General features: G+C 38.3%; 1 protein-coding gene across 2 annotated transcripts in view; it reads right to left on the bottom strand.

Annotated features, from left to right (window-relative positions):
- Positions 1-25107, bottom strand: part of CPD (carboxypeptidase D) — a 77381-nt gene that overhangs the window by 24551 nt on the left and 27723 nt on the right. For both annotated transcript variants that reach the window (XM_008997139.5, XM_002748211.7), the window contains exons 3-8: positions 21858-22000; positions 21020-21189; positions 19838-20187; positions 19166-19357; positions 15830-15997; positions 7244-7353 (exon numbers count right to left, since the gene is read on the bottom strand). In XM_008997139.5, the coding sequence (XP_008995387.1) occupies positions 7244-7353; positions 15830-15997; positions 19166-19357; positions 19838-20187; positions 21020-21189; positions 21858-22000 (1133 nt within the window). The remainder of the gene's footprint in view (positions 1-7243; positions 7354-15829; positions 15998-19165; positions 19358-19837; positions 20188-21019; positions 21190-21857; positions 22001-25107) is intronic.

Raw genomic sequence — 25107 nt, forward strand, 5'->3', positions numbered from 1 at the left:
AAACAAAACGTCAAGCATGGTGGTACGTGCCTGTAGTCCCAGCTCCTGGGGAGGCTGAGATGGGAAAATAGCTTGACCCCGTCAAGGAGGTCAAGGCTGCAGTAAGCCACAATTGCACCACTGAACTGCAGCCTGGGTGACAAAGCAAGACTCTGCCTTAATAAAAATAAAATAAAATAAACAATCCCCCTTTAGAAACTTAATATGCCAATTATGGGCTTATCATCCCATCACTCTCTTATCAAATAAAAAACTATAATTTTAGATTATGGTAATAATTATATGTATGCTCTTTTGCTTTTATTTTGTTTTGGTTTTGAATCTGGGTCTTGTTTTGTCACCCAGCCAAGAGTGCAGTGGTAGAAGCACAGCTCATTGCAGCCTCAATTTCCCCATGCTCAGGTGATCCTTCCACCTCAGCCTCCTGAGTAGCTGGGACTACAGGCATGCACCTCCACATCTGGCTAATTTTTATATTTTTTGTAGAGATGGGGTTTCACCATGTTTCCCAGGCTGGTCTTGAGCTTCTGCGGCTCAAGCGATCTGCCCACCTCAGCCTCCCAAAGTGTTGGGATTACAGGTGTGAGCCATCACACCAGGTCTGGTTATATAACTTTTTTTTTTTTTTTTTGAGATGGAGGTTTGCTCTCGCTGCCCAGGCTGAGTGCAGTGGCATGATCTTGGCTCACTACAACCTCTACCTCCCAGGTTCAAGTGATTTTCCTGCCTCAGCCTCCCAAGTAGCTGGGATTACAGGCATGCACCACCATGCCCAGCTAATTCTGTATTTTTAGTAGAGATGGGGTTTTGCCATGTTGGACAGGCTGGTTTCGAACTCCTGACCTCAAGTGATCTACCTGCCTTTGCCTCCCAAAGTGCTGGGATTACAGGTGTGAGCCACTACACCTGGCCATGTAACTTTTATATACTGATTTTTTTTTAACTTATATGTGAATAGAGAATGGATGATGCACCCCTCAGTCTTCTTTAGGTTTTCAAAATCCACTTTATTGAGATATAGTTTACATTCCACACAACTGACTAGGATGACATTCAAATTCCATTTAAAGTGTACAAATCAATGGTTTTTAGTATTCACAGAGTTGTATAACCACCCACCACAATAAATTTTAGGACATTTCATCACCCCAAAGAGAAACTCTACACCTATTGGCATTCTCCATTTATCCCCAATCTCCACTCCCCACCCCCACTGCAAATCCTAGGCAATCACCAATCTACTTTCTCTGTGCCTCTATGGGTTCGTCTATACATTACATATAAATTGAATCATACAATATGTAGTCTCTTGTGACTTATTTCACTTAGCATGTTTTCAAGGTTCATTCAAGTTGTACCATGTATCAGTACTTCATTATTTTTTATGGCTGAATAATATTCCACTGTATGATTTTTTTTTTTAAATGTCTACTTATCAGATTGTTTACCCATTCATCAGTAGTTGATAGACATTTGGGTTGTTTCCATTTGGGGCTATTATGAATAATGCTACTACAAATATTCATGTACAAGTTTTTGTGTGAATACATTTCCATTTCTCTTGTACTAGGGTATATACCTAGCAGTGGAATGCTGGTTCATACTATAATTCTATATTTAATGTTTTGAGGCACTACCAGACTGTTTTCCAAGGCAGTTATACCATTTTACATCCCACTAGCAATGTACGTACAAAGGTTCCAATTTCTCCATATCTTTGCCTATACATATTTTCCATTTTTTAAATTACAGCCATCCTAGTGGATAAGAAGGGGTATCTTACTGTGGTATTGATTTGCATTTCTCTGCTGCCTACTAATATTGAGCATCTTTTCATGTTCTTGTTGACCATTTCATCTTTTTTAGAGAAATGTCAGATCCTTTGCCCATTTTTCACTTGGATGTTTGTTGTTTTACTATTTAGCTGTAAGATTTATTTATATATTCTAGATCTAAGATGTTTATCAGATATATGATTTACAAAAATTTTCTCTTATTCTGTGGGTCATCTTTTTATTTACTTATTTTTTGAGGGGGCTGAGGTCTCTTTCTGTTGCCCAAGCTGGAGTGCAGTGGCATGATCATAGTTCATAATAGCCTCTACCGCCTGGGCTTAAGCAATTCTTCAGCCTCAGCCTCCCAAGTAACCGGGACTACAGGGAGTACCACCACACCCAGCTTCTGTGGGTTGTCTTTTTACTTCCTTGATGTTATCAGTTATGGATTGAGTTGTGTCTTCCAAAAATATGTTGAAGTCCTAACCCTCAGTACCTCAGAATGTGATCTTATTTGAAAATAAGTTCCTTAAAGAGGTAATCAAGTTAAAATAAGGTGATTGGCACAGGTCCTATTCCAATATGACAGTGTCCTCATACAAAGGGGAAACTGGGATACAAAGACACAGGGAGAATGCCATGTGATGATGAAGGGTTGGAGTGATGCAGCTAGAAGTGAAGGAATGCCAAAAGTTGCCAGCAAAGCACCAGAAACCAGTGAGAAACAAGGAAGGATTCTTCCAGTTTCAGAGGGAGCATGGCCCTGGCAACACTGTGATTTTGGACTTCTGGCCTCCATAACTGTGAGACAATAAATTTCTGTTGTCTTAGATGTATGGCCGATAGCCTTGCTAAGAGCCGGATGAACAACACCCACCCATCTCTATGCCTGATAACAGCTTATCAGGCAGAACACATTACTCAGCATCTGGCTCCTCCATGCGGGCTCCCCTCACCCATTTCTGCATTCTGCCCCCAGGTCTACATTTAGCACTAGACTATGCATTCTCAGTACCAAGCTATGCATTTGAACCTCAGCACTAAACTGTGCACTCTCAGCACTAAACTATACAGCTGAACCCACAAAAATTGAAGAAATCCCGCCAAGCCTTACCCAATGGCAGCCCACCCCATGTATCCTAGGCCACCCCCCCAACCCCCCATAAAACCCCCTGCCCTGAGAAGTCAAGCGTGACTTTTCTGGCCCCCCTTTTCCTTAGGACCAAAGAACTTCACCCGGGAGATAAATAAATTTGCAGCTGATTGTTCTTATACTGGCCTCAGGTTCCTCATTTTAAACTTGGCAGTAACCATTACATTAGACCACTCAGTTTGTGGAATTTTGTTACAGCAGAACTAAAAAACGAATAGTTTTCTTTGCAGTAAATAAGTTTTTAATCTTGATATCAAATGTATCAATCTTTTTTTGTCACTATGCGTTTGATGTCATATCTAGAGGAGAACCAAGGTCACAAAGATTTATTATTCCTTTTTTTTTTTTTAGTTTTATGGTTTTAGTTTTTATATTTAGGTTTATGACCTATTTTGAGCTAATTTTGGGGTGTGGTATGAGGAAAGTATCTAGTTTATTCTTTTGCATATAAATATCCAATTGTCACAGCACCACTTATTTTAAAAATCGAATCTTTGCCTATTGAATTGCCTTGGCATCCTTGTCTAAAAAAAAAAAACTGACCATCAACTAAGAATCTTTTCCTGGGCTTTCAGTTCTATTTCATTGATCTATGCGCCTGTCCTTATGCCAATACCACACTGTCTTAATTACTGTAGCTTTACAGTAAGTTTGGAATTGGATGTATGAGTTCCCTAACTTTTGTCATTTCTTCTTCATTTCAGAGATAATTTTGTCTTTTTCTTCCATTTTTTTCTGAGTCCTATAAACTTTATTTCTCCTTGGTTTTTGTTTCCTGGCTTCTGTTTTTATTTTTTGACTATCTGAGATGAGGTAGTTTCTCATATTGTCAATGTATGTTTGGGTATACTTAATCTGTTTAGAGTGCCAACTGAACAGTTTTCTTCTGCTTCTTATTTTTTGCTAATGGTGGGGTTTCCTTAGTTTCTATATGTGAAATTTCATTTCCTAATTTTCTGCAATCGTCTTCCATGGACTTTATTTTCCCCTTGTTCATTTTTATGAGATTGGGCATTTAATATAATTCCTACCTTAATGGTACGCTTTTCCGTCAGTCTAGCAAAATCCAGGTACCTCAGTGTGATTGTTTTATTTATTTGTCTTGGTGGTAAGGGTGGAGCTGGGAGTCTTCTGATTTTAAAGTTATTTTCTGTCTTGTAAAAACCTTACATTTTCCTCCACATTTTCTTTTTCTCATTCACCATCTAATTACCAAGGAGCACTTCTTCATTTCTTTTTTTGCCTTTTTTTTCCTCCTCCAGAAGCTATGAGTTTTGAAGATCTCCCTGTAACCATTCCCTCCTTTTAAATTGTGCTTATCCCATTAAATCTCACCGGATCCTTTAAGTTCTGTGCATTTTGAAATCTCTTCCCTGTATTCCAGAGCTCTCATCTGCTCAGTTACTCCTTTAGTATTTTCGGATTTAGTGCATATGTTATGTATGGCGGTCATTCCAAATCACCTTCACAGCTGCCCTTCACTGGTACCCACTTCTGTCTTCTCCATAAGTTTTCTCAGTCTGCTTTACCTCACCATGAAGCCTTGTAGTGGGGTGAAGGTGGGGTGGGTACATGATAGAGCATCCTGAAATTTCTTGATTTTTTAAAAAGATTTACAGTTGTTTTACAGTTTCAGGATCTTCTGTGATGCCAACAGTGTGGTTTTGTGTAAAATTTGGTAGTTATAAAGTTGTTTTATATTGTTTAAAGAAAAATTCTGGGAGGTTGGTTATCACATAGCCATCATTGTCTTTGGCTGCTCAGAAGTCTCCCAAGACTATTTACTTTTCAGAAGTTTTGAAGAGTAAATATAAAGAAACTTGGAATAGCAGTTTCATGTGGGCTTATTAAAGTTAGCAGAAGACATTGTTTTTAGAGGAGCTGCTTACTGACCAAGAAAAAGGAGGTTGTGAGTGAAGACTGTGGAGTTTATCACCTTTCCATTTATAAAATAAGATATGAAGACACAGTATTCCAGGAGGCAGAAGGCAGTGGGATCAAGAAATGGAGAATATTGTTAAGACACAGATGAATAACAATTGAGAAGACAGAATCTTAGTGAACTCACATCAGATTACTCAAAGTTCTACTTTAGTTCAATGCAAAGTGATCTACTAGGAATAAGAGGGATAGAGCTGGAATAGGAGGCTCAGATAGAGGACAAAGGCTCTGAATCACCACAGTGGGAAATGAGCCAGGGAGTCAAGTAGCTAAACAGGAAATACTGTCACGTAGGACTGAGGGTTCAGCTGAAGTTGGAGAGCATACATATGGACTATAGCAAATTGCTGTGACTGTGACTACTCTGGCCTGTACTTGTAATATTGGAATGGAGAAAAGAGATAATGGTAATTACTGAGGATTGGAGGGCAAAGCAGTTATGTCAAAAGGGTATATAAGATCCTTAGGAGAATCACTGAAAATGTATGTCCATGGGTCTAGGCTACATAGAAAGGTAAATCAAATCAAAAGGGTTAATGGTCTAAGAAAACAAAGAGAAGATAAAGAACTGGAAGCCATAATGAAGGCAAAAAGCAGAAATCATGAGAATGAGCATAGAACGTGATGGGAATATATACAAAATCTGACAATTTAATTTTTATTTTGAGGGTTGGGACACTATCCATTCTCCTCTTATTACTCCACACATGTACTTCAAAAAAATACTTATATCCAAACAGAAGGCAATAATTCTCTAAAGTGAAATGAACAGCTGTACTCCTCTAGTAGAAACTCTGAACAATCTCACAAGATTCATTTGTAGAGAATGAGGGAGTGGGAAAAGTAGAATGATTTACGGCTGCAACTAGAGAGCACAGAGTTACAGTAATAATACTCATTACCTATAACCAATAATAGTACCAATATAACCAACACTAATACTAATTCAGTTGTAACACCAAAAACTGAAACTAACAAGCCTAGTTTACACACCTCAACATTTAACATTTTTTCTAAGAACGATTTTTATTTTTTTGAGACAGGGTCTCAGCTTTGTCACGCAGGCTGAAGTACAGTGTCGTGATCAAGCTCACTTCAACCTCAATCTCCTGGGATCAAGCGATCCCCCCACCTCAGCCTCCTAAATAGGTGGAATAAAAAATGTATGTCACCATGACTGGCTAATTTTTTTTATTTTTAGTAGAGGCAAGCTCTTGCTATGTTGCCCAAGCTGGTCTCAAATTCCTGAGCTCAAGCAATCCTCCCGCCTTGCCCTATCAAAGTGCTGGGATTCCAGGTGTGAGCCACCATGCCCAGCCCTAAGAACGATTTTTAAATTAAATTTTCACACACACACATTTTAACGTTCCTGATTATAAGGGCAATCCATGTTCCTTATAGGAAGTTTGGAAAATACAGAAATTTTCTGCCTGCGTTTCTTTGTTATATGCAACTATGGGATCTTAGATTAAAGTTTGGCATTTTTTTTTCCTGTAAAGAACCGGACAGCAAATATTTTAGACTTTTTAGATCCAAAAGTCTTTTTTTTTTTTTTTTTGAGACGGAGTTTCGCTCTTGTTACCCAGGCTGGAGTGCAATGGCGCAATCTCACCACAACCTCCGCCTCCTGGGTTCAGGCAATTCTCCTGCCTCAGCCTCCCGAGTAGCTGGGATTACAGGCATGCACCACCATGCCCAGCTAATTTTTTTTGTATTTTTAGTAGAGACGGGGTTTCACCATGTTGACCAGGATGGTCTTGATCTCTTGACCTCGTGATCCACCCGCCTCGGCCTCCCAAAGTGCTGGGATTACAGGAGTCAGCCACCGCACCCGGCCCAAAAGTCTTTGTTGCAACTACTCAACTCTGCCCTTTGCATCTATTAAGATGATTACAGGATTTTTCTTCTTCAGTTTTTTAATATAGTAGATTATACTGACTTACTTTCGAATGTTGAAGGAGAAAGCAGACACACACAATATATAAAAATATAGTTGTAGCTGTGTGTCAATAGAATTTTATTTACAAAAACAGGTGGTAGACAAGACTTCTTGGCTCCAGAGCTATACTTCATTAAGCCCCTGTCTTGGTCTACTTTACTCGGCTTATAAGTTATTTGTCAAATGAAATAAACTGACATGCTATGTTTCAGGTACTATGCAAAAACCATAGGTAAAAGGCCAATGGAGAAAGATGTGTAGTATATTCAAAACTGAGGTAGGAAACAGGAGAAACAGCTGTTTTTCAGAAACAACTGAAAAAATCCTGCTTTCTTAACTAAGGAATCACTTCACCTGAGTGTTGCAGAACTTTAAAGCATATTTTTTGATGAAAGAATTAATTTCATGGCATCTTATATTCAAACACAAGCCTACCTTGGAATAAGAAAGTGCTATTTGTTGAAACACAGCATCATCTGGTGATTTACTATATGTGGCAACTCCTCGTTCATCATCATCAAAAGGGTAGTTAACCACTAAAGAACCTATAAGGGAAAAGAGGAAAATGTATCATGTTGTCTGTTTCAAAATGCATCACTAACATAAAACAAGCTTTTCAGAATACTGCCAGAGAAGGGAAAACAATAAAATTTGCCAAGCAGAATTAATTTCCTCAATAGAAATGAAAAATATACTAATTTCTTCAATAGAAAATCAAAGTGAATAGAGAAAATATCTTTTAAATGGCTAATTTTCTAAAGCCAAAAAAGGCATAAAAGATTTATAGTACTTCTACCAAACAGTCTACCTCAAAAAAATAATGGGCATCAATACAAAAAGAACTAGCAACAAAAGAAAAAAACAGATAAATTAAACTGCATTAAAATAAAAAACTTCTACACATGAAGGACATAAGAAAGAGAAAAGGGGAAAATATTTTGCAAGCCAGTTATCTGATAAGGGTCCAGCATCTAGAATATATTTTAAAACTCTTAAATAACAACGACTAAAACCTAATTAAAAATTGGGCAAAGGACTTGAAGAGGTATTTCTCCAAAGAAGATATATAAATGGCCAACAAGCTCATGAAAAGATGCTCAGCATCATTAGTTATCGGGGAAATGCACACTAAAACCAAAATGAGGTACCACTTCTCAACTACTAGGATGGCTATAATAATAAAAATAGAAAATAATAACTGTTGGCGAGTATACGAAGAAACTGGAATCTCAAACATTGCTGGCGGGAATGTAAAATAATCCAGCTGCTGTGGAAAACAGTCTGGCAATTCCTCAAAAAGCTTAACATGCAATTATCATATGTCAATTCCACTCCTAGGTGTATAAACAAAACAACTGAATACAGGGGCTGGGTACAGTGGCTCATGCCTATAATCTCAGCACTTCGTGGGAGGCCAAGGCGGGTGGATTGCTTGAGCCCAAGAGTTCAAGATCAGCCTTGGCAACACTGGGAGACCCTGTCTCTATAAAAAATTAAAAATAAGCCAGGTGTGATGGTGTATGCCTGCAGTTCCAGCTACTTGGGAGGCTGACATGGGAGGACTGCCTGACAGGAGTTTGAGGCTGCAGTGAGCCATGATCACACCACTTACACTCCAGCCTGGGTGACAGAGTAAGACTAGGTTTCAAAACAAGGGTTGGGGGGATGGGGAAAGGAAAACAGGAATTCAAATAGATATTTGAATGCCAATGGGCACAGAAGCATTTTTCATTGTAGTCAAAAAGTAGAAACAACTCAAATGTCTATTAGTAAGTAAATGGATAAAGAAAATGTGATACTGATATATGTACATGTATATACAATGTACTATTATTCAGCCATAGAAAGGAATGAAGTACTGATATATGCTACAACATGAATGAACCTAGAAAACACTATGTTAAATGAAAGAAGCCAGACACAAAAGGTCACATGTTATATGATTCCATATCTATGAAATATCCAGAATAGGTAAATCCCTAAAGACAGAACAAAGATTGGTGGTTACCAGGAGTTGAGGGAAGAAGGGGATGGGAAGTCACCGTTAAATGGGTATAGGGTATCCTTTTGGGGAGATAAAAATGTTTTGGAACAAGATAGAGGGGGCAGTTGCAAAACACTGTGAATGCACTAAATGCCACTGGAATTATGTAAACTTCACCTCAATAAAAAAACTAGTATCAAAATTTTTGAAAATTTATGAAAAATATTGTTTTCCCCTATAATCTTTCAAGATCCTTCTAAATTATAAAGTTGGCAGTGAAGGGAATCAGAATATGCTGCCCCAGAATATGACTCTTTAGCATATTAATTATTTAGAGCTGAAGGCAACTGAGAAACAGCATATGTAGGAAAGGCTATCTACCCTTCCCATTTCTGCCTAAAATTAGGGCATAAATTTCCTGTGAGAAAGTTACCTTCTTAGTACCATCAGAGATGGGATAGTCAATGCCAAGATGAGCTGACACAAACAAACCTTGGTAAAACAACCCTCATCGTGTAGTAGTTTCCCCCACAGATTTCCTAGTAACTTTCCTACAATTTACCACCCCTAAAAGTTTAAACCCCTTCCTTTGTGTAGTCACTTTTCCACAAGGTATCACCCTTTGTTCTAAGATCACTAAGTCCTCAACACTTACTGGCTTTTTGAGGGTTTCATGTCTTTCCTATGAACTCCCCCACCGCCTGTGGCTTGTGCCACATACAAATATTAATAGCAAATAAAATTTGTATGCTCTTTCCTTTTAATCTGCCTTTTGTTAGCTGAATTCTCAAGCTCTAGCTGCAGAATCTGTGAGGTTTTTTACTCCTGTAAAACAGCAAAGAAATTCTCCTTTAAACTGCTTTGCCAAGATTCTAAACTCCATTTAAATAAAGATTTTAAGATGAGAAAACAAAATATGTTATGGAAACAAAGATGTTTACATGACTGAAGATTCCCACCTCTCAGCATGCCAAGGTCTTGATACCACATCTGTACATCTGTGACTTATTTTCAAAGGAATGTAACCATTATTAACTTTTCAGATTTAGCCAACATGATGTGTGATTGATTCTGAGCACATTAAAGCTGTAAATAAAAAAGTGTCTTCTATCAAACATAACATTAAACACATAAAATATTTAAAAAAAAGCAAAAAATTTATTTTGCCAACCAGGGTATAACTTCCTAATTCTTATTTGGCTCCTTTTTATTTTCCATTTTTTATTGCATTTTAGGTTTTGGGGTACATGTGCAGAACATGCAAGATAGTTGCATAGGTACACACATGGCAGTGTGTTTTGCTGCCTTCCTCCCCTTCACCCACATTTGGCATTTCTCCCCAGGCTATCCCTCTCCAGCTCCCCACCGCCGCTGTCCCTCCCCTATTCCCCCCAACAGACCCCAGTGTTTAGTATTCCCTTCCCTGTGTCCATGTGTTCTCATTTTTCATCACCCGCCTATGAGTGAGAATATGCGGTATTTCATTTTCTGTTCTTGTGTCAGTTTGCTGAGCATGATGTTCTCCAGATTCATCCATGTCCCTACAAACGACACGAACTCATCATTTTTGATTGCTGCATAATATTCCAGGTGTATATGTGCCACATTTTCCCAGTCCAGTCTATCATCGATGGGCATTTGGGTTGCTTCCAGGTCTTTGCTATTGTGAACAGTGCTGCAATGAACATTCATGTGCATGTGTCCTTATAGTAGAACGATTTATAGTCCTTTGGATATATACCCAGTAATGAGATTGCTGGGTCACATGGAATTTCTATTTCTAAGGCCTTGAGGAATCACCACACTGTCTTCCACAATGGTTGAACTAATTTACACTCCCACCAACAGTGTAAAAGTGTTCCTATTTCTCCATATCCTCTGCAGCATCTGTTGTCTCCAGATTTTTTAATGATTGCCATTCTTACTGGCGTGAGATGGTATCTCAATGTGGCTTTGATTTGCATCTCTCTAATGTCCAGTGATGATAAGCATTTTTTCATATGTTTGTTGGCCTCATGTATGTCTTCTTTTGTAAAGTGTCTGTTCATATCCTTTGCCCATTTTTGAATGGGCTTGTTTTTTTCCTGTAAATCTGTTTGAGTTCTTTGTAAATTCTGGATATCAGCCCTTTGTCAGACGGGTAAACTGCAGAAATTTTTTCCCATTCTATTGGTTGCCGATTCACTCTAGTGACTGTTTCTTTTGCCGTGCAGAAGCTGTGGAGTTTCATTAGGTCCCATTTGTCTATTTTGGCTTTTGTTACCAATGCTTTTGGTGTTTTGGTCATGAAGTCCTTGCCTACTCCTATGTCCTGAATGGTTTTACCTACATTTTCTTCTAGGGTTTTTATGGTACCAGGTCTTATGTTTAAGTCTAATCCATCTGGAGTTGATTTTAGTGTAAGGTGTCAGGAAGGGGTCCAGTTTCTGCTTTCTGCACATGGCTAGCCAGTTTTCCCAACACCATTTATTAAACAGGGAATCCTTTCCCCATTGCTTGTTTTTGTCAGGTTTAACAAAGATTGAAAGGTTGTAGATATGTTGTGTTGCCTCCGATGCCTCTGTTCTGTTCCATTGGTCTATATCTCTGTTTTGGTACCAGTACCATGCTGTTTTGATTACTGTAGCCTTGTAGTATAGTTTGAAGTCCAGTAGTGTGATGCCTCCCGCTGTGTTCTTTTTGCTTAGAATTGACTTGGCTATGCTGTCTCTCATTTGGTTCCATATGAAGTTCATGGTGCTTTTTTCCAGTTCTGTGAAGAAAGTCAATGGTAGCTTGATGGGGATAGCGTTGAGTCTCTGTAAATTACTTTGGGCAGTATAGCCATTTTCACGATATTGATTCTTCCTAACCATGAACATGGAATGTTTCTCCATCTGTTTGTGTTCTCTCTTATTTTGTTGAGCATGGTTTGTAGTTTTCCTTGAAGAGGTCCCTTAGGTTCCTTGTAAGTTGTATTCCTAGGTATTTTATTCTTTTTGTAGCAATTGTGAATGGCAGTTCATTCTTGATTTGGCTCTCTTTAAGTCTGTTATTGCTGTATAGGAATGCTTGTGATTTTTGCACATAGATTTTATATCCTGAGACTTTGCTGAAGTTGCTTATCAGTTTCAGGAGATTTTGGGCTGAGACGATGGGGTCTTCTAGGTATACTATCATGTCGTCTGCAAATAGAGACAATTTGGCTTCCTCCTTTACTATTTGAATACCCTTTATTTCTTTTTCTTGCCTGATTGCTCTGGCTAGAACTTCCAGTACTATATTGAATAGGAGTGGTGAAAGAGGGCATCCCTGTCTAGTGCCGGATTTCAAAGGGAGTGCTTCCAGTTTTTGCCCATTCAGTATGATATTGGCTGTTGGTTTGTCGTAAATAGCTTTTATTACTTTGAGATACGTTCCGTCAATACAGAGTTTATTGAGGGTTTTTAGCATAAAGGGCTGTTGAATTTTGTCGAATGCCTTCTCTGCGTCAATTGAGATAATCATGTGGTTTTTGGTTTTGGTTCTGTTTATGTGGTGAATTACATTTATAGACTTGCGTATGTTGAACCAGCCTTGCGTCCCTGGGATGAATCCTACTTGATCATGATGGGTAAGTTTTTTGATGTGCTGTTGCAATCAGCTTGCCAGTATTTTATTGAAGATTTTTGCAATCTATACTCATCATGGATATTGGCCTGAAGTTTTCTTTTCTTGTTGAGTCTCTGCCAGGTTTTGGTATCAGGATGATGTTGGTCTCATAAAATGATTTGGGAAAGATTTTCTCTTTTTGGATTATTTGGAATAGTTTCAGAAGGAATGGTACCAGCTCCTCTTTGTATGTCTGGTAGAATTTGGCTGTGAACCCATCTGGACCTGGGCTTTTTTTGGGTGGTAGGCTCTTAATTGCTGCCTCGACTTCAGACCTTGTTATTGGTCTATTCATAGTTTCGGCTTCCTCCTGGTTTAGGCTTGGGAGGAAACAGGTGTCCAGGAATTTATCCATTTCTTCCAGGTTTACTAGTATATGTGCATAGAGTTGTTTGTAATATTCTCTAATGATGGTTTGAATTTCTGTGGAATCTGTGGTGATTTCCCCTTTATTGTTTTTTATTGCATCTATTTGGTTGTTCTCTTTTCTTTTTTTATCAGTCTGGCTAGTGGTCTGTCTATTTTGTTGATCTTTTCAAAAAACCAGCTCTTGGATTTATTGATTTTTTGAAGGGTTTTTCGTGTCTCTATCTCTTTCAGTTCTGCTCTAATCTTAGTTATTTCTTGTCTTCTGCTAGGTTTTAAGTTTTTTTGATCTTGCTCCTCTAGCTCTTTCAATTTTGACGATAGGGTGTCAATTTTGGATCTCTCCACTCTTCTCATATGGGCACTTATTGCTATATATTTTCCTCTGGAGACTGCTTTAAATATGTCCCAGAGATTCTGGTATGTTGTGTCTTCGTTCTCATTGGTTTCAAAGAACTTCTTTATTTCTGCCTTCATTTCATTGTTTATCCAGTCAACATTCAAGAGCCAGTTGTTCAGTTTCCATGAAGCTGTGCGGTTCTGGGTTAGTTTCTGAGTTCTGAGTTCTAACTTGATTGCACTATGGTCTGAGAGAGTGTTTGTTATGATTTCAGTTGTTTTGCATTTGCTGAGGAGTGCTTTACTTCCAATTATGTGGTCAATTTTAGAGTAGATGTGATGTGGTGCTGAGAAGATGTATATTCTGTGGATTTGGGGTGGAAAGTTCTGTAAATGTCTATCAGGTTTGCTTGTTCCAGGTCTGAGTTCAAGCCCTGGATATCCTTGTTAATTTTCTGTCTGGTTGATCTGTCTAATATTGACAGTGGAGTGTTAAAGTCTCCCACTATTATTGTGTGGGAGTCTAAGTCTCTTTGTAAGTCATTAAGAACTTGCCTTATATATCTAGGTGCTCCTGTGTTGGGTCCATATATATTTAGGGTCATTAGCTCTTCTTGTTGTAATGATCCTTTTACCATTATGTAATGACCTTCTTTGTCTCTTTTGATCTTTGTTGCTTTAAAGTCTATTTTATCAGAGATGAGAATTGCAACTCCTGCTTTTTTTGGCTCTCCATTTGCTTGGTAAATCTTCCTCCATCCCTTTATCTTGAGCCTTTGTGTAACCTTGCATGTGAGATTGGTTTCCTGGATACAGCACACCCATGGGTTTTGTTTTTTTATCCAATTTGCCAGTCTGTGTCTTTTGATTGGTGCATTTAGCCCATTTACATTTAGGGTTAATATTGTTATGTGTGAATTTGATACTGCCATTTGGATGCTAGCTGGCTGTTTTGCCCGTTAGTTGATGTAGATTATTCATTTTGCTGATACTCTTTAGCATTTAGTGTGTTTTTGGAATGGCTGGTACTGGTTGTTCCTTTCTATGTGTACTGCCTCTTTCAGGAGCTCTTGTAAAGCAGGCCTGGTGGTGACAAAATCTCTGAGTACTTGCTTGTTTGCAAATGATTTTATTTTTCCTTCACTTATGAAGCTCAGTTTGGCTGGATTTATTTGGCTCTTTGAGAACACTGTATGATTACCACCTGTAGAAGTACTGTTTTCTACTATTGGCAATCTTTCAAAGCATTTTTTGGAGAATCTCAATTAACTTCCTAAATCTAAATATCCATCAGTATGTACTATCATTCTAAAATGGCAGGCTACTGTAATGCCATGAAGTCTCAACTATGATACTTCTGTATGTTCCAATAAATGTTAACACTACATTTCTTCCCCACTGTCCCTGGTGCTAATATTTGTCACTTTTTTTTTTAGTAGTTTTACTGATATAATTCAAATACCATAAAATTCACTCATTTAAAGTTGTTTTTATTCATAGGGGTGTACAACCACTGCCACTATCTAGTTATAGAACATTTTCATAACTCCAAAAAGAAACCCGAAAATCCATCATTCTCTCATCACCTCTTACCACTATTCACTCCAGCCCAATCCAATCATTAATCTACTTTCTGTCTCTATGGATATGCCTATTCTGAACATTTCATAAGAATATAATTATTACCTTGATAAAGAGAAAAAGAAATAATAATCATATAATAGGTGGTCTCTTATGACTGGCTGTCACTTAGCATAGGTTTCAAGAATCTATGTCGTAGCACGTATCAGCACTTGATTCCTTTTCATGCCAAATAATATTCATTGTAAGGGTAGACCACATTTCATTATCCATTTATCAGATGATGGTTGTTCGGGTTGTTTCTGCTTTTTCATTATTGTAAGTAATCCTGAATGAACATTCGTGTACATTGAACATTCATATACATTAGCATTGCCCATTAAATGAACGAACATTTTGTTCAAGTGAGTTTATGTGTGGACACATTTTGGTTCTCTTGGGTACTGATACCTTCACTCTTATTCACAACCTTAGTTGGACATTGTGATGATTTTTAATCTTGACCTCTCATCCTATTGAACCGATCCATCCCTGCTAAATTATTTGGAGGTATATAAGCTCAGGTACTACACGAGAATGTGGTCATTCTGCTGCAGTTAAGCATATGCCAAGTAAAAGAGAGTATCAAAATCTAAATTTACATAAAAGAGTTTATTAACCTTCAGGGAGAAAACAGAACTAAACATTCGGATCAACTTTTACGAATGACAGAGAGCATGTTACCAAGTTCCTAATGTGAGGGATAAATACAGAACACCTGAAGAATTATGAGAAAAAGAGGAGAGGAGAAGGAAGAAGCAGAGTAAGGGGAGAGACAGGGAAGAGGGAGAGGAGAGGAGAAAAAAGAAAAGACAGAGAAGAAAGAGGAGAGAGAGAGGGAAGTAGTACGTGAGAAAAGAGAGGAGAAAGGGGTGGAGAGAGGAGATGGAGGTAGAAGGAGAAGAGAAGAGGAGGGAAAAAAAGGGAGCAAGAAGGAGGAAAGAAACAACCAGGACACTGGCTGAAAAAGTAATGAGAAAAGACCTTTAATGTTGTCTGCCATAAAAGCAGTAACAGGATACTCATTTTAAGAAAGCATAACACTACAAACTGATAAAATTCCACCAGGAAAGTTGCCATACCTCCATGCAGGTTTGCTGAAAGTACAAATGGATAGGACTTCATCCAGCTCATTACAGCAATAGTTTCTGGTTGGGTAGGATCTGTGATGTGAACAAACTGATCTGGGAAATTTCGGTTCAGGTCAAAGTTGTTGCTGTTGTTTCTGCCAATTACACTTATTGAATCTCCTGTATGAAATGATAAAGGATTTGAATTTAAGCCATGTTCGCTTATATTTTATTCCAACATGTACTACTTCAGATATTTTAACTCAAGGCAAATGTGAACATATCAGGCTTCACTATTATCAATCACCTAAGATTATGAAACTGTCTTTGCAAAATTAGTACAGTAAGAGAAATCTGACATAGTTTACTCTACCTTGATTCTTTTTTTTGAAACAGAGTCTCACTCAGCCACCCAGGCTGGAGTGAAGTGACATGATCTCAGCTCACTGCAACCACTGTCACCCAGGTTCAAGTGATTCTCCCATCTCAGCCTCCTGAGTAGCTGGGATTACAGGCACCTGCCATCATGCCCGGCTAATTTCTGTATTTTTTAGTAGAGACGGTGTTTCACCATGTTGGCCAGGCTTGTCTTGAACTCCTGACATCAGGTGATCCATCCCCCTTGGCCTCCCAAAGTGCTAGGATTATAGGATTGAGCCACCATGCCCAGACTCCACCTTGCTTCTAACCTCCAAGCTGTCCTTGGTCATTCCTGGGCATAGGCCAAGCTAACTTTGGGAGGAATTTAGCTTACAGTTTAATCTTAAAGCAAGAATGATAACAGCCTTTCCCAAAATGAAACTACCTTTGTAAAACTAATGAAAGGCAGATGGTTGGGACTATAAGAGGGCTGAAATTGGCTAACATGTATGTGTAATTAAAGTATAACCAGCCATTGTTTCAAAAGTTAGAAGATTTGTAATTCCCCCAATCGCTCCTGTAGATAACATCCCTATTGCAGAACCTAAGATTGGCCTTTTGAGATGTTTTTCAGACTTTTGCATTTCTGACAACCAGCTGATACCACCCAGACCAGCAACTTGTGACTCAGCTGGTCCTGTGGCTCCCAACCAGATGGTGACTCAGCACATGAGGACTGTTTTCCACATCCCTATGATTTCATCCCCAACCAAACATCTCATTCTCTAGCCCCTTGCCCATCAAACTGTCTTGGAAAAACCGTAACCTCTGAGCCTTTGGGGAGACTGACTTGAGTGATAACTCTAGTACTCCTGGGTGGCTGGCCTTGTGTTAATTAAACTCTTTACTGTGATACCATGGTCTTAGTGAACTGTTTTGCCTGTGCAACAGGCAGGAAGAATCTGTAAGGCATTAAAATTTTTTTTTTTTTTGAGATGAAGTCTCACCCTGTTGCCCAGGCTAGAGTGCAATGGCACGATCTTGGCTCACTGCAACCTCTACCTCCCAGGTTCAAGCAATTCTTGTGCCTCAGTCTCCCGAGTAGCTGGAATTACAGGTGTGTGCTACCATATCCAGCTAATTTTTTTTATTTTTAGTAGAAACAGGGTTTCACCATCTTGGCCAGGCTGGTCTTAAACTCCTGACCTCAAATGATCCACCCACCTCAGCTTACCAAAGTGCTGGGATTACAGTCATGAGACACTGCACCTGGCCAGGAACTCTACACTTCTCTCTGTACTTGTATAAGGCTCACTAAGACATTGTAAGAAATATACCAAATGAAAAGAAGAAACTTGTGATATGGTCACATTAAAGTGATCACAAAAAGGTAAAGTTAGCCAAGAACATAGTTGGAAGTTTAACTTGATGGAGGAAAAAGTTCAATTTAAGCTTAACTGTGCATATTCCATTTTAATAAGGAGTGGGAGCCTATCATTATAATGAGAAAAATTGCAAGAGATTGAAGAAAACTGGAGGACTCACTAGTGTAATTAGTTCCACCTTTCAGAAAGGTCTGGGGAGTGTGTAGGAGGGATTTGTGGCACTGATAAAGAATGAGGACCTTAGGGGGAAAAACCTGAAAAAAAAAAAAAAAAAGAAAAGAAACATATATATATATATGGAAGATCTTGTGCCTATTGTTCAAGAGCACTTCTGGGTACTAATGACCAACTGATCCTCCCAATGGTCAGGGCAGTGCTAGTAATAAGTCATGAGGCTCCATATCATACTGTGGTGCCTATTCTACTGATAGATATCATTGCCTAGAAAAAAATCACGGGCTGGGAAAAGATGAATTCTCACTCCCCTAGTGTTGTGCCTAAGGTGGCATGTATTGGTCTACTGTCCCAGCCCATACTATAACACCCCAGGAAAGATGATATTGCCCAGAGAAGTCAAAGAAACAGGAAGTCAATAAATTAGCAGGTCTGGAATATGCAAAGAGTAGAACTGAGAGTCAAAAAGAGTCACTGGCTTTGAGAGATATCTGGTTTGATTTTTCACTTATGAAATAAGATTCCCAAAATAATGATTTAATAAGAACTGTAAACCAAAAACAAAATTCTAAGGCCCTGTCCAACCATCTGAATAGATTCCCTCCTCTTGGCTAGGGGACTCCAAAGTTAGCCTGAAAGACTGGCTCAGGCCATGATGGGAAGTAGGGGTCAGACTTGTCCTATTATACCTCCTCCCTTCTGGAAATCAGGAAAAGCCAATCAGGATTTAATACCAACACAGACCTTAAGTCTGATAAGAAACATTTACAATCTATTCTCTCTCAAGCCTGCTACCTGGAGGCTTCATCTGCATGATAAAACTTCGGTAACTACAACCTGTTATCCTAACCCAGACATTCCTTTCAATTGATAGTAACTCTTTCAACCCTGGCCCTTTCTGGACCAAAACAAATGTATATCTTAAATGTATCTGACTGACATCTCACGTCTCCCTAAAATGTATAAAACCAAGCTGCACCCTGGCCACCCTGGGCAGATGTCCTAAAGATCTGAGAGCTGTGTCATGGGTCATGATCACTCATATTTGGCTCAGAATAAATCTCTCCAAACATTTTAGAGTTGACTCTGTTGACAGAACTATTGCTAAAATGAAACAATTTGTAAAAATCTTATACTCTATTTCTAGTAAATAAGAGCCATTACCAAGTGGAAAACTCCATTAAAAGTATAAATTTGATCACATAATTGAAGCTCCCTGGTGGTCTAGTGGTTAGGATTCGGTGCTCTCTCACATAATTGTTGAGGGGACCAGATCATCTCATAAGAATATAAGAGCTAAAATCAATCATAAATTATAAGGAAAAAAACAAGAAGAAATTCCAAAAGAACCAGTTCAAATTCTCTTCTACATCAAAATAATCATGCTATATGGTTATCAAAAGATTAAGCATTAACAGCCATTCTTTACCTTCCTGGGACTTTTCATACCCATCAGGATTCATGGATGGCATAAGGTGAATTCTAGTGCTACGAACTAAATCTGTGACTTCAGGGTCTGTTCCAAAGTTCTTACAAAGGTATTCGATGAGGTTCAACAGCAGTTCTTTTCCAACCACTTCATTTCCATGCATATTTCCAATGTACTTAAATTCCGGTTCACCTGAAAACAAATTACATGGAAGACTTTTTTCCTTTTTAATCATCATAGACTCTTTTTTTTTACCCCAGCATATATAAATCCTGGACTAAAAATTTTTTTAAACATGTATTTTTGGCAAAGGAGGCAGAAAAAAACCTTCAGAAACATCTTATAAAGCAGCTTCCTTACTAATACATATGTCTGAGCAGGCTCAAAGCATATATATGCCATATAATATGAATAAATAAAACACTATTAACAGAATAAATCTAACCTATGCATGTATTAAATATCATGCCTAATATGGGTTAGCAAAAGGATTTCCTTCTTTTCTGGGAAAAGATTGGTTACATTTTCTTTTTTTCTTTCTTCTAATTTTAGTTAGGTTTTCTTAATACCAGTTATACATACTATAGGTGACTTTTCTGGATGAAACATGGCAATATTGAACATGGCTTTGAGAGGCACTGCTGAAATTATGTGTAAGACCATACCAATTACCTGGTTCGTGGACACCTGGATTATCAGATATCTCCATCACATAAAGTTCTCTTGACTCTACTGATTTTCCCAATGAATAAAGCCGAGTAATGTTAGGATATTCATTGGCAAACCTTCTCAAGAAGATTTCCATATCAGGAAAATGGTGGTGGTGAAAGTCCTTTGGCTGAATTGGCTGATAGGAGGATAATGTTCCAGAAGGAATATTAGGTATAGCAACTGTGCTAGCAGTTGCTATAGCCTCAGTCGTGTCAGGGATTACTGAAGTTACAGATGGCCTAAGGGAAAAATCCACCTCTGTGGCTGGTCCTTCTTTCACCACTATATTGGTAACAGTCAATGGCATATACCTGAAAAAAAATTTGAAAAAGTAAATGGTTTACAGTTAAGACATACAATGCTTTAACATTATAAAAGCACAATAGCCTTTTCATCCTCTTACACTTAGCAATCTATCGAAATTCAAACTAGAGATGTGCAAATTTAAGAGTTTTAAGACATTATCTCACAAAGAACCCCAGATTGAAGAACTATTTCTCTTACCAAATCTTCTCAAATACCACGCACTAGAATGTATACAAAAAAATTACATTCAAAGGAAAGAGCATGTTGAAAGATGCTCTTTTGTTACCCCAACGTAACCACTGCTACAGTACTCAAAGAAGTCATAAATTATACAATTATTTGCAGTGGCTTATCAAACTGACATTCCAACTTCTTTTTCAAGTAGGAAAGTTCAAGATTAAAGGTTATCAATTAAATCCTTATCAGAGTGAGCTTCCAGAAAGCTTTCCGGGGGAGGTGGGAAACCACTCATTTAATATATTAGAAAGCTGATAAGACAGTTCTTCAAAATGTCATTTACAGAGCGCTGGGTTTCTTCTACTCTGGTATTCAGTTAGTTTTAACGTAATGCTTTACATAGCTGAATATCTTTTCAAGTTTTAAAAGTTGTCCTTCCTCTAATGCTACAACTATGCTTCATATCCCATTGTACTATCAGACTATGTGACAGAAAACTCCACAACAGTATTTTCTTATTATAAAAGGAGAAAAATCAGAAAATAAAGACACATAAAAGCCACAAAAAATAAATAACATACACTAGACTGTATTTCTGTCCTAGATATAAAACAGAGACTTGACATTTTAACTAAGAATCTACATAGTTTAAATTCTTACCCAGTTAAAACTACTGTAAGGTTGTAAGTTCCAGGAACAAGTAATCGGTGGAAATCACCAAATCTGCCTGTTGTGATATTATGGTTAATACCAGCCACTGAGATGGTTGCATTCTCCAAACCAGATCCTGTTACTGAATCTTTAACAAATCCTTTAACTCCAATGTGAACCTAAGAAGACAAGAATCCAAGCTCAGAGACCATGAATTTGGAAGGCAAGAGGGCATAACCTCTCTCTGCACTGATACTAGAATTTCTAAAAAATAAGGTTACTCTTCTCTCTCCCCAAAATATTTTCAATCCCTTAAGTTTAAATAAAATACAGATAGAAGTATTAAATCCTTGAACTTAAGTCATATGTGTCTGAACGCTACACTAGTAAGGTGCTTTTGAAATTCCCTCTCCTCAAAGCCAGATTTCTAATTTTCTCAACAAGGTGTAATTGCTGGTGTATCCAATTGCTCTATTAGTCTGTGTGATGTTTAAATTAAACTGATGTCCATGGTTCATATAGTAGTAAAGGCTCACTAGCAAATATGATCACATGACATTGTAAGAACTTAACAACACCAATTTGGCTAATTATTTCAGTTTGTGTAAGTGTCCCAAGACAAGCAAAGGAAGCCCTATGGAGCAGAGAGCTAGGGGTAAGGGGCAGGGGAAGCAGAGCTAGAACATGTTTTAATAGATTATAATCTTTAAAGATAATTTATAATCTTAAATAATAAAAACAGATAAAGGACATCTAATACTGTATAGACTGTCATTCACATGCATCCAAATTTCTCTCTTATTTAATCCTGTTTCTATACCCCAAACTTCCAATCATCTACTTTTACCTTTTCAATCAATGTGATCAAAGACTCACGATTGTTCTCCCATTCCTGTCGAAGCTGTGAAGCAGGTGGGTACTTGCAACAAGACAGTTCTAATGTGATCTCAAAACAGTTGGCCCATACATAATTGTAATCTTGCATACCACCTATAACATGGAAAAAAATCAGTTTACTCTCAGAAGGAAAAGAATTCTATCCTCCAAAAGGCTGAAGAAATTAAATCAGCCATCTCTGCATGTATAAATTTTATTTTCATTAAATTGTTTGAAATTGGAGAAGGCATCTGAATTATAGTGGAGGCTAAGAACGAAGGTTAAAAGGAATATACACTGAAAAAGAATATATAGTGAAAAAAATACATTTAATTGATAGGATGAGCAGTTATGAAAAGTATGACTATATCAGATAATACCAGTAACAATAATGATAATAGCTCTACATTTGAGTGTTTACTATATACCAGACCTGTTCTAAGAGCTTTATGTGTATTAGCATTTAATCTTTACAGCAATTATATGAGGCAGGTATTACTATTTCATCCATTTTACAGATATAAAAAGTGAGGCACAAAGAAGTTAAGATTTCTAACAGAATGATAATAAAGGGTACACATGTCAAAGTTGTGAAGGATATTCATATCGAAGCATTACTAAGTATCTACAATTCTAACTGTACTTCCCTTTATCAAGAAGGTGGCAAGAGCAAAAAGAAAGTCTTTATTTAGGGTGGCACAGCTACACAAATCAAGGGAAAATAAGACACAAAAAATTCTTTCAAAATGTGTAAATGAAAGATGGAACTTAAAAGGGAATAAGCATCCATGGTCTATCACCTTCATTATTTTTATACCTATATAAGCCCACAAACTAATTTTGTTGAAAACCTATTACCCTATCGTTCTTGTCACTTGATTTTCTCAAATCTTGTTTTTAGTGGATAAAGACTAAAAAGTGGAGACAGGAGGGGGTGTAACTTCTCTATGATCTCACCTTGCTCTTGCAAAGTACAAATGTGGATTTTGAGGGTCATCTTTCCTCAACCCCCAGTGCATTTCAGATGATGTGACACAGGATCCTTCAGATCAGGAGGGAGAATAACTTCCCTTTCATTGACAGCACCAACAGATATCCCTGCATCATAGATTCTTCTGCCACTTACTGGATGAGAACCCCTTGGCATTAACACAGGTATTTATTTATTTACATGCAAAGTGAATGTTAGATGATCACAAAAGAACCTTCCATCTCTCGCATTCTATGATGTTTAAAAATACATACTAGGAGAACGATCCATGATGGCCAATTGCTAACATCCTGGGATTGCAGCTCTCAGTGAAGGCGCGGAGAACTAGAGGACGCCACGCTTTCAGACAAATTCTGGTCGCTCACGGAGCAGAAGATCCCCAGTGGAGGAAACACACGGGTCGCCAGTGCGACTCTCGTGGCTGGCGCAGCGGTTCCGCCGACACCTTGGCGCGGCAGCTCTTGGAGCAGAGTAAACAGGTTTGGAGGACCTGCACCGGCCCCCAGCACAACACCAGAGCCCGGCGCAGCGGCTGTGACGGCACCTCAGCGCGGCAGCGCTTTGGCACAGAGTAAACGGAACGGGTTCCCCTTCTGACCGAGGTTTGGAGCCCTGGGAAGGCAGAGTCGCCTACTACGGACACAAGAAGGAAGCCCGACAGGAGAATCCTGGGACGAAAAGCACCATCAGTTTTAACGCCGCTGCTCTGGCCCTGGGAACTAACAACCTGGACGTCCACTCAAGAGACCTAATCTGAAAGTTGGTAAATTCAAAGACGACAGGAGGATAAATTTACAATGACGGAAAGAAGCCAGCGTAAAAAAGCTGAGAATACTCAAAGTCAGAACGCCTCTCACTCTAAAGATGATCACAGTTCCACATCGACAATGGAACAAGGCTTGATGGAGAATGAGCGCATCCCAATGACAGAAGTACTCTTCAAGGAATGGATAATAACAAACTTCCGTGAGTTAAAAGAACATGTTGTAGCCCAATGTAAAGAAACTAGGAACTTTGAAAAAAGGTTTGATGAAATCCTATTGAGAATAGACAACTTAGAAAGGGGTATGAGTGAATTAATGGAACTGAAGAATACAATACAGGAACTCCGAGAAGTATGCACAGGTTTAAACACTCGAATTGTTCAAGCAGAAGAAGGGATATCAGAGGTCAAAGTCCAACTTAATGAAATAAAACAAGAAGACAAGATTAGAGAAAAAAGGATAAAAAGGAATGAGCAAAGTCTCCAAGAAATGTGGGACTATGTGAAAAGACCAAATTTACGTTTGATAGGTGTACCTGAATGCGACGGAGAGAATGAATCCAAGCTGGATAATACCCTTCAGGATATTATTCAGGAAAATTTTCCTAAACTAGCAAAGCAGGTCAATATTCAACCCCAGGTAATACAGAGAACACCATAAAGATATTCCTCAAGAAGAGCCACCCCAAGGCACATAATCGTTAGATTCACCAGGGTTGAAATGAAGGAGAAAATACTAAGGGCAGCCAGCGAGAAAGGTCATGTTACCCACAAAGGGAAGCCTATCAGACTTACAGCAGATCTCTCAGCAGAAACTCCACAAGCCAGAAGAGAGTGGGGGCCAATATTCAACATCCTCAAAGAACAGAACCTTCAGCCCAGAATTTCATATCCAGCCAAACTAAACTTCACAACTGAAGGAAAATTAAAATCTTTTATGAACAAGCAAGAACTCAAGAGATTTTATTACCAACCAGCCTGCTTTACAAGAGCTTCTGAAAGAAGCATTACACACAGAAAGAAACAACCAGTATTAGCCTTTCTAAAAATATACCAAAAAGTAAAGAGCACCAACATAAAGAAGAATTTACACCAACGAATGGATAAAACAGCCAGTTAACATCAAATGGCAGTAACCCTAAATTTAAATCGACTAAATCCCCCAGTCAAAAGACACAGCCAAAACCCAACGGCATGTTACATCCAGACCTGTTTCACATGCAAGGATACACAAAGACTCAAAACAAAGGGATGGAGAAAGATTTACCAACCAAATGGAGAGCAAAAATAAATAATAAATAAATAAAAAGCAGGAGTTGCAAATCTCGTATCGGATAAAATAGATTTTAAAGCAACGAAGATACAGTGGTAAAAGGATCAATGTAACAACAAGAGCTAACGATCCTAACACCCAGATACATAAAGACTTAGACTCAATGAGACAGAAAATTAATAAGGATATCAAGG

The sequence above is a fragment of the Callithrix jacchus genome, chromosome 5 (assembly GCF_049354715.1).
Source record: "Callithrix jacchus isolate 240 chromosome 5, calJac240_pri, whole genome shotgun sequence".
Classification (NCBI taxonomy): Eukaryota; Metazoa; Chordata; class Mammalia; order Primates; family Cebidae; genus Callithrix; species Callithrix jacchus.